The 16,728-nt window shown below is 36.1% G+C and overlaps 1 protein-coding gene across 2 annotated transcripts in view; it reads left to right on the top strand.

Annotated features, from left to right (window-relative positions):
• Positions 1-16,728, top strand: part of LOC127881273 (dynamin-like 120 kDa protein, mitochondrial) — a 64,948-nt gene that overhangs the window by 4,203 nt on the left and 44,017 nt on the right. The window contains exons 2-9 of one of the 2 annotated variants that reach the window (XM_052429019.1): positions 5,508-5,916; positions 6,548-6,688; positions 7,883-7,973; positions 12,809-12,853; positions 14,529-14,623; positions 15,296-15,349; positions 15,985-16,089; positions 16,217-16,303. In XM_052429019.1, the coding sequence (XP_052284979.1) occupies positions 5,508-5,916; positions 6,548-6,688; positions 7,883-7,973; positions 12,809-12,853; positions 14,529-14,623; positions 15,296-15,349; positions 15,985-16,089; positions 16,217-16,303 (1,027 nt within the window). The remainder of the gene's footprint in view (positions 1-5,507; positions 5,917-6,547; positions 6,689-7,882; positions 7,974-12,808; positions 12,854-14,528; positions 14,624-15,295; positions 15,350-15,984; positions 16,090-16,216; positions 16,304-16,728) is intronic. The other variant, XM_052429020.1, reaches the window with a different exon arrangement.

Raw genomic sequence — 16,728 nt, 5'->3', positions numbered from 1 at the left:
GGAATTTTCGCAGCGTTTCCCTTTTGGGGGGATTTTTAACTTACTCCGTAATTATAACACAGTGTCCGACAAATTTCTTATTTTTCAGGTAGCCCACTGGGCTACCAATAAACATATTTGGTAGCCCATAAAATTTTCCTACAAAATGATTAGAGGCAGGTTTTCATCTTTATTTTATTTCTTCATTTACATATACACAATATGTATACATACATATACATAAAACAGCAAGTAGTCTGATGTACACAGTCAATATCGTAAATTAATGTTACAGTACAGGCACCATGTACTAAAATGTAAATGTACCAAAGAAAATCATATGCTACATGTAGATATTACATGAATGTGCACATGTATGTGTACTTAAATTCGGACAGCACGTTAAGTCGTAAACGAAAATAAAGCGTTTAGATGATCAATGCGATTGACTCGTATGGTGTTAATCAATGCAATTGCCAATTTTAACAACAAATACCGAGTTTCAAGAAATCAAGAGTATTAAATCATGTATTTACTTGTGTCCGACTTTAAGTACTGTCCGAATTTACGTATTGCATCCATAAGTTACGACACTTGTGTGCAGTCAGTATACAATACAATAATTGTTTCAATAATGAAGGAACTGATACAGCGTAACGGTAACGATACAGCGTGTTCACATGATATTTTATTAAGAGAAATGTCAATGCCAAATAATTCGCGAGATTCCCCGGTACTTTAGTTGAAATTCACAACGAAACTTTTAATGGAAATTAAATGATTTCAATGCTGTACCCGCTACAACATTTTTATTTACAAATAAATACACCCACGCCAATTTTCGCGCGCTTTTTATCAGGACAAAGAAATTCATTTCTTAAATGTAGAATTTTGTTACCTAAAATATCTGTACACAACGCGTGCAAACCGTGGCAGGTTATTTACGCATGTTGCAATACAATGGTCCTGATTGGGAGCTTATTTCATCATATGTTTAAATAAACCATATGCCGAAATTCATTTGACATTTTAGAAAATTTCAAACGTTTGTGTTTATGACTCTTATCGTCTATATTACCCACCCATAATTTGGTTTAAAAAATATATATCGGGCATATATGGGATTATTGATTAACAGTCGATTAATCCAATTATTAATTGACAATGCAAACTAATTAGCAGGTGTTAACCGCGTTCACAAAGTTGTCATTAATATTCATTTTCGGTTTCATTACCGTTTTGAAGAATCCGCTATTGTTTTGATTTATTTAATGTTTGGCGTCCTTGGATATTTAACAACATCAAAAACGTTGTCGCTATTACTCATTGTTGCGGTTAACAAAGAACTCCGAACTGCGAAATGATGTTGCATCATGTGCGCCAACTATCCAACCGGCTCTCATTATATTATTAGCAGACGACAAATGTTGATTCTGATTGGATGATTAAAATACACTGTTTCTGTTTAAGACATTACCGCAAGTGATCGGTGACTGATTAGATAATTGATTGCACTTTGTTATCGGATTATAAACAATACACAGTGTACAAACACATGGTCAGCGTGTTTATTCTATGTATGTCTGTCAATAAACCGGGCTACCGCTCTTATAGATTTATAGTAGCCCGGCGGGCGTCAGCTGGAAAATTTCAGTAGCCCGATGAAAAATTTCGGTAGCCCCCTGGCTCCGGGCAATGGATTTGTCGGACACTGATTACATACATTGTATATAGTACATATTCATTGATTATTTTAGTATTTAGTTTGTTTGACAAGATTAAATTAAAATAGAATTGAGATATAGTAATCATGAGACATCTATCTATAAAAAAATATTTATTTTTTTTATTTTTTTTTAGGGGGAATTTTTCCCCCAAAAAGGGGAAAAAAGTATACTTTCCAGGGGGGAATGCGGCCGAAGTTCAGCCGTGGATTTGACAGATTGAGGGCCCTGCATATTAAATCAATAAAAAATATTCCGACAAAACGTCTTCTTAAAAAAAGATGTACAATATTGACAAGGTAAGCCACTCGCCATTTTCTCAAACAACGGAAGTGCGTCATTACCCATAATTAAATCGCTGTCACCCTCTCACTTTTGAAATGCGGGCCCAGGCCGGGAACCTTGCTCTACTTTCAGTTACAACAGAAACATCCACTGACAATGTAATAAATCACTGTAACTATTGTTTCACTCACTAAATGGGGTAATCAGCAAAATATGTTGTTTAATTTGCATACACATGATTCCTTACCAACTGTTTAACCCTTTCCCACTCAGATGCAAAGTGAAAATGGCTATGTGCAAACAGCATTAAACCAGAACAGCCTGCAAGCAACTTGCAGTCTGTTAACAGCGTTTTTTTTGTCCAATTGGGAAAGTACCCGTACCGGTCAAATTGGGAAAAATTGAGTCGTAAAAACCTGAAAATTGGGAAAAATCGAGTCGTGAAAGCCTCAAAATGGGAAATTGGTGTATTTGATTTTATGCTCCCAAATACTTTAAAATTGATAACTAAGTTTTTTCAAGCTTTCAATATTATATTTACCTACGTTCAAGCCATAGAGCTGCATAGGGAAACTAATTAAATGTTTCATTAAAAAAAAAATAAAAAAAAATAAAAATATATATATATATATATATATATATATTTTTTTTTTTTTTTAACCTTAAATTGGGAACTTTTTGGACAGCAATTGGGAATTTTGTAGTTTTTTCGTAATTGGGAAAGTGCCATTTACCGGTACTTCATAAAGAAGGAAAAAAATCGCTGGTTTAGATTTTATGCTTTTTGCTGCTCATCAGTATCTAAGGGTTGGAAAAGAGGCCTGAAAAACTTGAATCTAGTGAGAAAGGTCTTTAATTAAATAGAACTTTCTGTGGACTACAAATGCGTGAAAATACGTATCTAAGTGGTAAAGGGTTAACTTTATTTCGTCTGCCATGGTGATTTTCAGGAAAAAAAATCAGCACGTCAAAAATTAAATTTGGCGCCAATAGTGTGTATTGGCTGTTGTTGTAGAGAAAAAGCGAGGTTCCCAGGAAAACAATTGGTTAGGAATGATAAACTTGGCATTAGTCCCCCCACCCCAGTTGCTACCCCTCCTGAAAAAATTCAAAATTGTCCATGTGTTATACAAAATATCAAAACAACAAAAGCATCTATTAGTTAGATTTTTTTTACTTATATATATAAGTAATTGACTACTACCCTTGAAATGCTGATTTCGGCACACCAGCCAATATCAGTAGGTCACTTCTTCATCAATTTTCAACCGATTTGCAAAATCTTGGTTTAAAACAAGGCAGAAGACTTCATACTCAGTGAAAAAATCAAGGCCTGTTTGCATAAGCCTATCGTAAAGCGGTCCTCAAATAGCAAACTTGCAAAAACATTTCATAGAATTGATCTTGCTACAATGAAAATACATTGCAAGCATGCATAACTGAGTTTGACAGTCTTTCACATTGTAATTACTAGGGATGCAAGAGGTTAACCGGTTAACCGGTTAACCTACCGAACGACCAGTTAACCGGTTACATTTTCGTCAAAAGGTTAACCTGGGAACAAAATTGGTTTGTTTTTTTTTCATCGAATAACTTTTACATTTTTACTTTTTTCGCGTGACATACTGCCAAATTGCGCTGGCGACTAGTTAAACCAACATGCCGCACAGTCGACGGTAATAAATAACGTGTCAACAAACACAGCAATAAAGCAATAAATCAATACCTTTATGATAACAAATAGGCGTTAGTTTTGATAATTTGCACCATTGTTTTGTTTGACTCGCGAAAATTTAACTAGCGAACTGCGGGGAGTGGGGGCTATTAGCGAAGACGTAATTGACACGTTTATCGAACTCGCGATAAAAAAACAGTTTAGACAATGCACGGCTTTTTGATGTTTTGTTAACCAATATCCAACACTGATTGCTCGCGAAAATACCGTGTTAAATAAGTAACAATTTTATTAGGAATGCATTCGTAGTTAAAATCTTGTCGAGTAAACGTCGTATTTGTTTCTGAGAAAGTATTACCATTATTGTACTTTACGTCACCAACGATGCCACCATTACCGTCCGAGGTATGTAAACACTTCAGAAAATCGGCAGACAAGAGCACTGCATCTTGTCTGTTATGCAGTGCAACAATTCAACTGCATGGCGGCACCTCAAATCTTCGAAATCATATAAAATTTAAGCAACCGTCCGTTGATAACAACAAGGCCAGTCCGGATGTGGCAAAGCAACAGACGTTACACCAGGTTTATGGCCGCCATCTTGCTTCGAGCGAGGCGATCAATCAGGCCCTTGCAAATTTCGTGGTCCAGGCATACGTGACCATGAAAATCGTGGAACACGAGAGTTTTCGTCATCTGATGCAACTTCTGAATCCGCAGTACGAGGTGCCTTCTAGAACAACCATCAGGGCGCGCATTGACCAGCAGTATGATGACGCAAAGAAGTCTCTGCTGTCCAGTCTTCAGGGAAGCACGTCAGTCGCCCTCACAACTGACTCCTGGACATCCAATGCCACAGAAGCATACCTCACAGTAACCGTACACTACATCAAAGATGACTGGTCAATGGAGTCGCGCATACTTATGATTCGCGCCATGCCAGAGCGACACACCGGCGAAAACCTTGCTATTCGCCTTAAGGATTGTGTGGATGAGTTTGGTCTGAAGGGACGTGTTGAAGCATGTGTTCACGACAATGCCAGAAATATTGACTTAGCAATTGTGTGAGCGATATGACGCGAACGTAATATAAGCGGCCCAATCAAACATAAAATAATGACGCAAGCGATCTCAAATTAGAAATTACTTTCGTTTCTATAGAGCGGTTCAAGCAGTATGACATTTTTATGTACTCTAACATTGAAACTACCTAACGTGTTTCGGTTAACCGGTTAATAACCGGTTACGGCAAAAGGTTAACCGGTTACTGATTTTTGTAACCTCTTGCATCCCTAGTAATTACACATCTACTACATTCAAATACAATCAAAATGAAACAAATTTACCACTTACTAACATTACATATATATCTGTCTAACTCCAATCTGTTGCAAGAATCAGCTCTCCACTTATACAACTGATGCCTTTCACAATTGCTATGCGATCGCCCAAGAAAAGTCACATATTGGTTATTAACCAATGAGAGCACAGCTTTGTTGAAAACTATTTTGAACTCGACAATGGCGTAGCAATTGTGACATTGTGACTGACACCTCAAGAGCAATGTAGCATAATAGCAATGGAACAAATTGACAAATGCGTAGACATGTTGGATTCAGATTAGATAATTAGTTTTAAAATGAACAAGTTGCTTGTTAAGATCAATTAACAACAGGTTTTGTCGCACAATATAGCAAGCGACAGGAAACATTGTAACCTTAGTTGTTATTTTTCAGTAGACAGTTCTATTTTATCATTCCTTTTATGTATGTTCACACACAAATCTACAAGCATAATATTTTGAGTTATCAAAGTAGATCATTGAGGATTGTATTTTATTGCAGAAATTGCTGCACAAGATGTATACAACCATCTTCAAAGCAGAAAAAGAAGATTATGTCAAACCTGAGATTCAACTCTGAAACATCATTTATCTTATTTCAAGCCGTGGAGACTCGTTCTTGTTCAAATGTGAAAGTACCAAATAGTAAAACCTACATGAAACAATCTGAACCAGTGTTGTTTAGATGTCTTATTACTAATAGACACAATGTTAGAAACATTTTCACAGCCATTAATAAAATTGCTCGACCACTGAAGACAGATTTTCTAGCATCGAAAGTGTTAATAAATGGATACCAGTCTCGTGATGCAAGCACGATGGGACGACTCCTGGGCACTGTGGGCAAATTTCTGCGTATTCGGTACCTGATACTCACAGGAGCAATAGGGGGTGGAGTTGCTGTTAATCAGGTAGGTTATCACATGAAAAACACTGAATTTTGATATATATAACGCGCTTTTACATTACATTTATATATAAAGCAGTCTCTGGGAAAACTGGGTCTAATGCAATATGCATGTGCATAAAGTATGGCCCCAGATAAGTTCCAACACATATGTATGAAAGGTATGATTAAGTTTGACTGATAAACTTTTAAAGTTTAGGAAAATATAACACTGTTTGATTTTCCATGCATGTTTGTATCTTGTTTTAATTTGTTAAAGGAAATAATAATACTTATAAAATAAACAAAATAATGAATTAGAATTAATTTACAATGCCAGTTTTTATTTCTCCCCTTTCAGACGCGTAGAATATCGGCCCTAAATGTATTTTTTCCCTCTTACAGAGATTTTCCCCAAAAATATGATATCTACAAAAAAATATTGCATAATTAAATTATCTGTTGACTTGAATTTGTTTTAAAAATGAAATATGCTAAATTGATTATTCAAGATTTTCGTTATTTTTCCCCAAAATCCCGCGTTTTGCCAGATTTTTTTCCCCTCAAAAAAGGCTAGGCCCTTTCCCCAAAATCAGATAAAAAACCTGAATGCTTATGTCTGCAAATTTTTTTATGCTGCTTATAATTCATGGCAGACGTATGACAACTGGAAGCAGTACATGCCAGATCTAGAATGGATAAAGGGATACCTTCCTGAGACAGGTGCCCTGGAAAGAATCAAGGGGCAGTTCAACCATACCAGAGAACTCGTGAGCAAGTTTAAAATGGTGGATTTGGTAGGTATTGTTATTTATAGTAAAATGATGTTTACAAATAATTTAAGCTTTCAGCAAATACATGTACTTACAGAGTTCCACTAGGAACAATGGGCTCATGATGAGCTTTTTCGATGGCCTTGTGACCGTCTTTTATGGTCTGTTGTCCATCGCAAACATTTATCTTGAAAACATTATAGAGGCCACATTTATCTATATAAAACAGTTGTCTCAATCATATCTTGGCTGAATTTGGTTCAAATTTGGTAAAAACTAGGTTACAAGGTCAAATGTACGTAAAGGCTGGTCAACACTCTAAGTCACATTTATAGTACAATCTTCATTATTCTTGGTCAGGACATTGTTTCTTATTATGTTTTAGTTAGAAAATTGTTCGAGTCTGTTGAAAAAAAAAAAAAATATATTTTAAAACTGGGTAATGTGCGGTAAAAACAAGGTCACTATGTGTCTGTAGTTCAAATGAAAGAAGACACTTGTAAACACTATAGAATTTACATTTTAAATCAAATATTCTTGACAAGTGTTGCAAATATTTTCAATAATCAACAGTTTGTCATAATAATTGCCTAGAAATGAACTGTTTAGTCTTCAGATACAACTTGCTTTCTTCTAAAGTCCACCTTCTCATAATAGTTAAGTTTCTTTGGATCTCAGGTGAGGGTCCATGGCCATCTTGTAAAACATGAGCTGTTGCGCACAATGAATTGACCTTGTAAAATAATTTAAACATTCAATAATACTAACAAATGCTTGAAGTGTTCTAGAAAGTGATCAAAATAAATAGTTGCAGAGCATGTCAGAATAGTTTAACCCTTTCAGTGCGGGAACCGAATTTTAAAGGCCTTTGCAAACAGTTTGGATCCAGATGAGACGCCACAGAACGTGGCGTCTCATCTGGATCCAAACTGTTTGCTATTCTGATAGTATTCTTTGAAAAAAATCAAAGAAAATGCTAATTTTAGAAATTCAGCAGACGACATTTTAGCAGACGACAAATTTCCCAGCATGCAAAGGGTTAACAGTTATCCTATACTTTCTCAGGAAGAGAATTCATGCTTACGACAAGGGTTGGGCCCAATGCAGAATTCATGCTTACGACAAGGGTTGGGCCCAATGCAGAATTAACCATTGCAGGAGTTATAAGCTGTTACTAGCATTTGTTCAACAATTTAATGTTCTTACATGACATTGCAGTCCCAATTGAAAGCAAAGCTGCCGACCGCACGAGAAATGAACGACTGGTTGGATGAAAATAAGAGAGATATTTCTTCCATGTTCTCTGAAGGTACAGTGTCACGCCCACCTTGATATATAATGTGCTTAGCTTCACTTTCATGTCCGCCTCTTTCTAGGAAAATTTGGTAAACCGTTTAATTCATCTGCATGAAGTGTCACTCCAGATTAACCCTTTCAGTGCGGGAACCGAATTTTGAAGGCCTTTGCAAACAGTTTGGATCCAGATGAGACGCCACAGAACGTGGCGTCTCATCTGGATCCAAACTGTTTGCTATTCTGATAGTATTCTTTGAAAAAAAATCAAAGAAAATGCTAATTTTAGAAATTCAGCAGACAACATTTTAGCAGACGACAAATTTCCCAGCATGCAAAGGGTTAACCTGTCCAATTCGCACAGGCAAATCAGGGACAACTCTTCCGGACCCGACTGGATTTTCATTTAGAAGAGTCCTCCTTCCAACAAACAAAACATTCATAAAAATGTAAGTGTCATCCCTGCTAAGCCATATGCTTACTGCACAGGCTAATCAGGGCTGACACTTATGCACATGCATTTGAGTCGCATTCTGAGAAAACTGGGCATAATGCATGTGCGTAAAGTGTCGTCCCAGATTAGCCTGTGCATTCCAGACAGGCTAAACAGGGACGACACTTTCCGCTTTTATGACACTTCGTTTAAATAAAGTCTCTTCTTAGCAAAAATCCAATTTAGGCAAAAAGTGTTGTCCCTGATTAGCCTGTGCAGACTGCACAGACCAGTCTTCGAATTAGCCTATAAGCCCGAAGCCCGAGTCGATTCTTGGGCCGGTCGGTCGATCCTAAATGCTAATAAAATAGCCCGATCGGTCGATTAAATATTTGAGCGTCATATCAATAACCTGATTTATACGCGTTTTTAAGAAGCACGTTTAAATTTGCTATTTAAATGCCTAAAATGACGTTTTAAAGCATGCGGCCGCCATTTTTCTAAACTGTCGTGTAAGCATCCGGGTATGTTGCTATTTAAAGTAATGATGCAATTGACGCCCAACCAAGATGAGGTTATTCAAACTGAACATGTGTAGATCACGTTCCGGGATGTTCGCGCATCGGGCACTTCGTAATGTTTTAAAATAATGATCAATCTAGAAGCGTATTTAATTTGAGAAGCGTTTTCCGAAAATGTATTTATAATTCATGAAAAATGGACAAGTAATTTTTTCAATAAAAATTAAAGAGTCTGTAAGGGATATTGTACGCATTGGGTTAAAACAAATTGATACTTATTACAGGTAGGTTTCCATGTGTTTTAATCAATTATTTTTGCGCATTAGAATAAGTTTTTTTAATGTATTATTAATAATTGTAGTACTTTCGTTTATTCTGTAATCTCGTTCTGCTACGTGACCTATTTTGCTACTTATAATCTGTTTACGAATATACAATACTTTTCACGGTTGACACATGCTTATCAAAACATCGGGAGTAAATTAAAGAAGCAGACATTGTCACTTGTAGATTGGGCAATTAACACACCCAGTGGCCTTTTGTTCTGAAGTCACATGCCGACAATTCAGAAATTCACCGGCGATTGTCCTAGTAATAATACGATAATAATCTGTTATTTTAATAGGCTGATGTATTTTTGAAGTTTTTCGGATATTTTTTAAACATGATAATAATTCGCTTTAAAATAAAACAAAACACCGGTCAAACTGATTAATGGAATCATTGAATGAGAACATGTGTAATAATAAAGTTACAATAAACAGCATAATTATCTGGTGCATTTTGTATAAAATGCATTTCAAAAGGAAACATTATACCATTTATTACTGTAATCACATGCATCTGTTTTTACTAATGGAAGTAGATTTTCTGATTGTTAATAACTATTTTGGTGTTCCTGGCCAAAAAAGTCATAAATTTTAAATTGACCTCCTCGGGCTATTGAACATGTCTTCGGGCTATTCAAAATTCCATCGTATTAGCCCGAAGGGCTATTTGGCTAAAATATTTAGCGTGAAGACTGACAGACTAATCTGGGTTGACACTTTACGCACATGCATTATGCCCAGTTTTCTCAGAATGAAGCTCTTATGCAAATGCATTAATTCCAGTCTCCCCAGAATACTGCTCATATAATGTGCTTGGCTTCACTTGCATGCAAGTGCAGTCCTGGCAAAGCAAGAGGAATAAAACAAATATTGCCAATTTAACAAAATTATGTCTTCTTTGCCTCCCATATATTTATGCCCCCTTCAAATAAACAGGGGCATATTTTTTTGAACCTGTCTTTTGGAAGAAGCATAGGTTGGACTGTACATCATGTGTTTCTGCACAGTAGCTATATGACCCTATGACCTGCAACCATTTTCTGATGGCTACTTTCGTTGAAAGGAAGTAGCGTAGTGAATTCTTTTTCAACATGTCAAAGGTCAAGGTCACAGGGGATAGTCATTTCATGTTTTTGATTTAAGTACTGTTAATATCTTTGAATAACAGCCCTTAAGCGGACTTAGGACTCTGGTAAAGCACCATCTGCAAGCTACATTTGTTATAATTTGGGGATGGGTGGTGGGGCAGGGATGATACAAAAAATAAGGTCAAAATGGTTTTCTGGAGGTTTTTAGGCAAAGTCTTTCAGAAATCTAGCTGACTTTTGGTATGACTTACAGATGAACTGTGAGTTTTATACCAGTCCATTGATTTTTGGCGTTGGACTTTTTTCGTTATAATAACGATTTTTTTACAAAACGCTTTCAGATATTTTGCAAATTTTTAGTGTGTGAGTCTACTTACATGACCTTCAGATGAAGTGTGAGTTTAATTACGGTCTATTGATTTTTGGTAAGGTAATGGACCTTGGAGTTATGAATTTTATTTAAAATAACATTCACAGAATTCTATCCGAAACGCTTTCAGATACAGTCCAAAGGCTATAACTTTGTTACTTCATTATGATGGTTTTAATTGGGATATAACTGCTGTGTGGCTTCAAATTGCAGTAGTGGGCATTGTGTTTCACAAACGCAGCTCTTGTTACTTTAAATTTCCCTATGTGACATTGAAAACGTCATTGAAACCATTATGCAGCAAATGTGCAATTTTAACAAGAATTAAGGGTTGCAATAATAAGTCACCTCAGTAAATGTCCATGTTTTTGTTGTGAAGAAATACACTTAAGAAACCAACATATGTGGTTAGTATAACAAAGCCAACAAACTATTGCTGCAAAACTGCTCTGATTGTCAATGCACAGTGGGATTATTCATGCATTACCTATTCATACATGTTTGCACCATTTCTTCTTTGGTCCCCCAAAAAATGTGCATGGGCTCAACAATTAGTGTAATTTGGGTGACATTTATATTGACTGAAGACTTTAAGAAAAATAGTTGTACTGAATGCCAGTAATTGAAATCTGTCTTTCAACCTAATTGGTCTCATACTGGTTTTCCTTTTTATGCCCCCGGGTCGAAAGATCGGGGGTATATTGTTTTTGGCCTGTCTGTCTGTCTGTCTGTCATTGTGTCAGTCAGTCATTGTATGTGTGTGTCCCAAAACTTTAACCTTGGTTAAAGTTTTATAACTTTTGCAATATTGAAGATAGCAACTTCATATTTGGCATGCATGTGTATCTCATGGAGCTGCACATTTTGAGTGGTGAAAAGTCAAGGTCAAGGTCATCCTTCAAAGTCAAAGGTCAAATATCATTGTATTTTTCATTCCTAAAACTTTAACCTTTGTTAAAGTTTGGTCATAACTTTTTGAATATTGAAGATAGCAACTTGATATTTGGCATGCATGTGTATCTCATGGAGCTGCACATTTTGAGTGGCTAAAGGTCAAGGTCATCATTCAAGGTCAAAGGTCAAATTTATGGCTTCAAAGCGGCACAATAGGGGGCATTGTGTTTCTGACAAACACATCTCTTGTTCTTTTTGGGAAGGGTTTATTAGTTAGTCTATGTATTAATCATATCTATTGTTGCTTTTAATTAGGTATAAGAAATCCTCCTTTATTAATAACATGTGTACCGGTATATGCCTATTAACATTATGTAAACTTGTTTCATAGATGCATAATTCTTTTTAAAAAATGGTCTCGAGTATATAACCTTGTTCTGCAAAGGAATCGAGAACTGACGCAAACATTTTTTCCCCAGTAAATAGAGGCTTTCAATAGCAGCTATGTGACTGAAGTCATTGCTCAGATGAAATAAACAGAATTGTTAATGGATGTTCAAATAATGTTCTTAACCCTTTGCATGCTGGGAAATTTGTCGTCTGCTAAAATGTCGTCTGCAGAATTTCTAAAATAAGCATTTTCTTCGATTTTTTTTCAAAGAATACTATCAGAATAGCAAACAGTTTGGATCCTGATGAGATGCCACGTTCTGTGGCGTCTCATCTGGATCCAAACTGTTTGCAAAGGCCTTCAAAATTCAGTTCCCGCACTGAAAGAGTTAAACATTATAACATACCAAATAGGCTATGTATACAAATCTTTTAAAATCATTTTGTTTAATCTTACTTCCATTAGTATACGCATCAAACATACAACGTACATCTGTACAGGGTCTGATGTAGATTGATTCAAAGCAGGTTAACTTACATAACTCATTTAATTGGTAAAGAAGAATGTGACTGTGATTAAAATACAGACTTATCTAATAATTGATGTGTTTTCTTACCGTAAATTGATTTTAAAAATTCATGTTTGTTTTTGGGAGCTTTATTTATTTATTGGAACACAATGTGAATTCTATAAAACAAGGTTCAAATTGTGCAATTAAACTGGTGAGATCATGTAAACTAGTTTGGAAAGATGTAAATTGATGTGATTGTTTTCATCTTACAAATTAATTTGAAACACAGGTTATTTGTTTGGCTCTTTCGATAGGTAGAGAGTCCATATATCAGGCAGTGGCCGAGGTTCTTCCTGCAGGTTCGTACAGTTTCCCAATTTATTTGTGTTCCCACGGTTTTAACCACTATAATGAATGAATGGAAACTTAATGTAAGAGCCTTCTTTGTACAACAATACAAACTAGTTAGACTTAGTTGGTTGAAATTTATTAGATATAAAAAAGGTCTTTATTCTGTATATCCTCAACATTTTCTTTTGAAAAAATTAACTGGAAATTGTAACTCTTTAAGACAAGTCAGGACAATACTGTGTTACTCGAGACCATTTTGACACCCATTTAGATAAATATATGAGCCTTGCTCTGTGAAAAGGGAGCTTAATACATGTGTGTTAAGTGTTGTCCTAGATTAGCCTGTGCAGTCTGCACAGGCTAATCAGGGACAACTCTTTCCGCTTAAACTGGATTTTTGCTAAGAAGAGACTTTCTTTAAACGAAAAGTATCATAAAAGAGGAAAGTGTCGTCCCTGATTAGCCTGTGTGGACTGCACAGGCTAATCTGGGACAACACTTTACACACATGTACATGGACGCCACTTTACGCACATGCCTTAAACCCCATTTTTACAGAACAAGGCCCATATCATTTTGCTGCTCAATATAATTTGGTTTACATTTAATCTGCTTGTGTTCATGCTTTGCTTGATACATTTCTGACCAAACATTTTCATTTTTGGGTTCCCCATATCAGTGTATCATGCTATAATACGAGCTGCATTCTTAGAAAACTGGGCTTAATGCATGTGCGTAAAGTGTTGTCTCAGATTAGCCTGTGCGGAATTCCGCACAGGCTAATCAGGAACAACACTTTCCGCTTTTACTAAATTTTCAGTAAAAAGGGACTTCCTTTAAACAAAAAATACCATTAAAGCGGAAAGTGTCGACCCTGATTAGCCTGTGCAGACTGCACAGGCTAATCTGGGATGACACTTTACGCACATGCATTAAGCCCAGTTTTCTCAGAACGCGACTCATATTATCAATTTGGTGTGCAATCTTCAATTAAGCCCCTACCTGTTTTGTAATGTTATGACAAGAAGGAAACACATTTATTACTATTATTAAAGGATTAAAACCTTTGTTGTTGTGATTTTTTTATAAAAGTACAGCTATATTTTATTTAACATACTATAGGTACAGTCCAATCCTCCTTGTCCTGTAAATTTAACTTCTATGACCAAACACCGGTATATTAAGAGATTGCTAATGCTAAAACCCACGTTATAATTATCCAAATAATCTACTTGCAACTTTTGCCTTACATCTTTGTTTGCAGACAAACACACATTCCGAAATATCCTTTAACCAAAGGAATAGTTCATCTGTCTAAATTATTCTTCAAATCATACAGTATTCCCATAAAAGCTATGAAAATTCTCCCAAAAGATGCCAAAAGTACTGATATATTTGCCTTAAATATGGGTCATAATGCCATTTTCACCCAAAATAAAAGCTAAGGGTCCATGCATTGTTGTTTTTTACCCTAAGGCCTAAGTGGTGAAGAAAATCCCTGCCTTCCTTGAAAAATCTACTTTGAACTTCAAGCATCTGAACCATTTTCTTTCCTACAAAAATGAGCATTGTTAAGTACTCAGACAGAGCTTAAAGAAATTCATAGAAACATTTGTGAAATTTCTGCCTTGTCACAAATAACCAATCTAAATTAATAAAAAGGTTCTGTTTTTCTCGTTGCAGATTCAGGAATCAGCACAGACACAAGTTCCAAACTTCTTCCAAGGGTGGGGATCAACCCTAGAATCGGAAATCCCTTTGGGGAAAAGGCGGCCAAGGTTAAAAATAGTAGATTTTTACTAAGTATCCCCAGCCAAAGGTGGAGGGAAATAGTTTTGGCTTTGTCAGTCTATCAGTCTGTCTGTCTGTCTGTCAAAATTTGTATAGGGCTATATCTCAGAAACTATATAAGATTTCAACATGTAACTTCACAGGTGTATTGATTTTAATCAGGAGAAGGCAGGGGATATAAATTCAACGAATTTGCTGGTTGATTTTAGTTCCTTTATATGGAAAAATATGGACGTATAATATACACTCTTGAATATTTCTGGAAAGAAACCAGTACTTGGCATCTTAAGAAAGATGTTGAGAACACTGCCTCAGTCGGGATCAAACCCCAGGCCCCCTTATCACCATCGTTATATCTTAACTTATTTTAGGTTTACAACACATGTCTGTCAATTACAATGCCAAGTCTTATGGAAGGGCTAAATATCAATAATGTAAATCAGACCTCGTTGATCTGTCAATAATTTGGGCCATTCATAGGGATCAAAGTCACTGTTTCAGTTATTAAACTATTCTTCCCCTTTGATAATGAAATGTACACTTTCTGTCAGGCACCAAATATTATGACTATAACGATTAAAGCATATTTGACAGTGAATAGGTATCTGTAAAAGAAGCACAGTAAGATAATTTAACATGGTTCTCTTGTTTCCCCACAGAGTGACGAAAAATCGAGGCAAGAAAGTCTGAATGATGAAATTATGAAAATACAGGTAAGTCTACTGTTGTTTGGTCACCATGTAAGTCAACTGTTGTTTGGTCACCAGGCAAGTCTACTGTTGTTTGGTCACCATGTAAGTCTACTGTTGTTTGGTCACCATGTAAGTCTACTGTGGTTTGGTCACTATGTTAGTCTACTGTTGTTTGGTCACTATGTAAGTCTACTGTTGTTTAGTCACCATGTAAGTCTACTGTTGTTTGGTCACCATGTAAGTCTACTGTTGTTTGGTCACCAGGTAAGTCTACTGTTGTTTGGTCACCAGGCAAGTCTACTGTTGTTTGGTCACCATGTAAGTCTACTGTTGTTTGGTCACCAGGCAAGTCTACTGTTGTTTGGTCACACACAAAAAGTGATGGTTTTCCAACATTTACCTCTTAGTATACAGATACATGACAAAGGCATGAACTGGTATGAATTAAATTTATAGCCATGGTGTTAAATTAACTATGGATACAATTTTCTTGTAATGGTTTGTTCAAATCACCACCATAAGCTCTGGTTTAAGAAAAGGACAAGGAAAACACTGATAATATCTTGCAACTTTTGCACAACCTATTATGCAGAATGAGCCTTGTTTTGGAGATGGCATTTTGTAAGCCTTTGTTTTTTGAAATCATATGGTTTCAGACAAAGTACCAGAAGGAAGTTGATAGATTAGAGAAAGAAAATCGTGACCTAAAAAAGCAATTGAACCTTATGGAACAAAAGACTGGAAAGAAACGCAAAATGAATGTAAGTACATGGACTTCGACACACAAGAATGAATAAATGCCGTCTAATAAAACTCTCTAACATAATTTTAATTGGCCAAGTTCAATATGTAGATGAGGATGTAACAGTTTGTATTTGATTGTTTCAGACATCACTGATTGACATGTACTCCGAAATTCTGGATGTATTGTCGGGGTTTGACTCAACTTACAACACCCAAGACCACTTGCCAAGGGTTTGTATTCCAGAATATATTTGTCATTTGCAACGATGTGTAGGCTGTTGACGTATCATATGAGCCTGGCTGTGGTAAAACAGGGCTTAATGCATGTGATGTAAGTGTCGTCCCCAATTAGCCTGTGCAGTCTGCACAGGCTAATCAGGGACAATATTTTCCGCCTAAACTGGATTTTCACGGAGACCTGAGACTTACTTGGAACAAAAAATTATATAAAAGGGGAAAGAGTTGTCCCTGATTAGCCTGTGCCTGTACTGGCTAATCTTGGACGACACTTTACACACATCAATTAAGCCTTGGTTTGCCAGATTGCGGCTGATATATTTTTAGCTCATCTATTTTTTGAAAACAAATTATTAGCTATTGTCCTCACCTTGGCGTCGGCGTCCAGTTAAGTTTTGCGTTTAGGTCCACTTTTCTCA

This window comes from Dreissena polymorpha, chromosome 5, assembly GCF_020536995.1.
Source record: "Dreissena polymorpha isolate Duluth1 chromosome 5, UMN_Dpol_1.0, whole genome shotgun sequence".
In the NCBI taxonomy this organism is placed as follows: Eukaryota; Metazoa; Mollusca; class Bivalvia; order Myida; family Dreissenidae; genus Dreissena; species Dreissena polymorpha.
The sequence above is the reverse complement of the archived record's forward strand: the minus strand, read 5'-3'. Positions and strand labels throughout refer to the sequence as shown.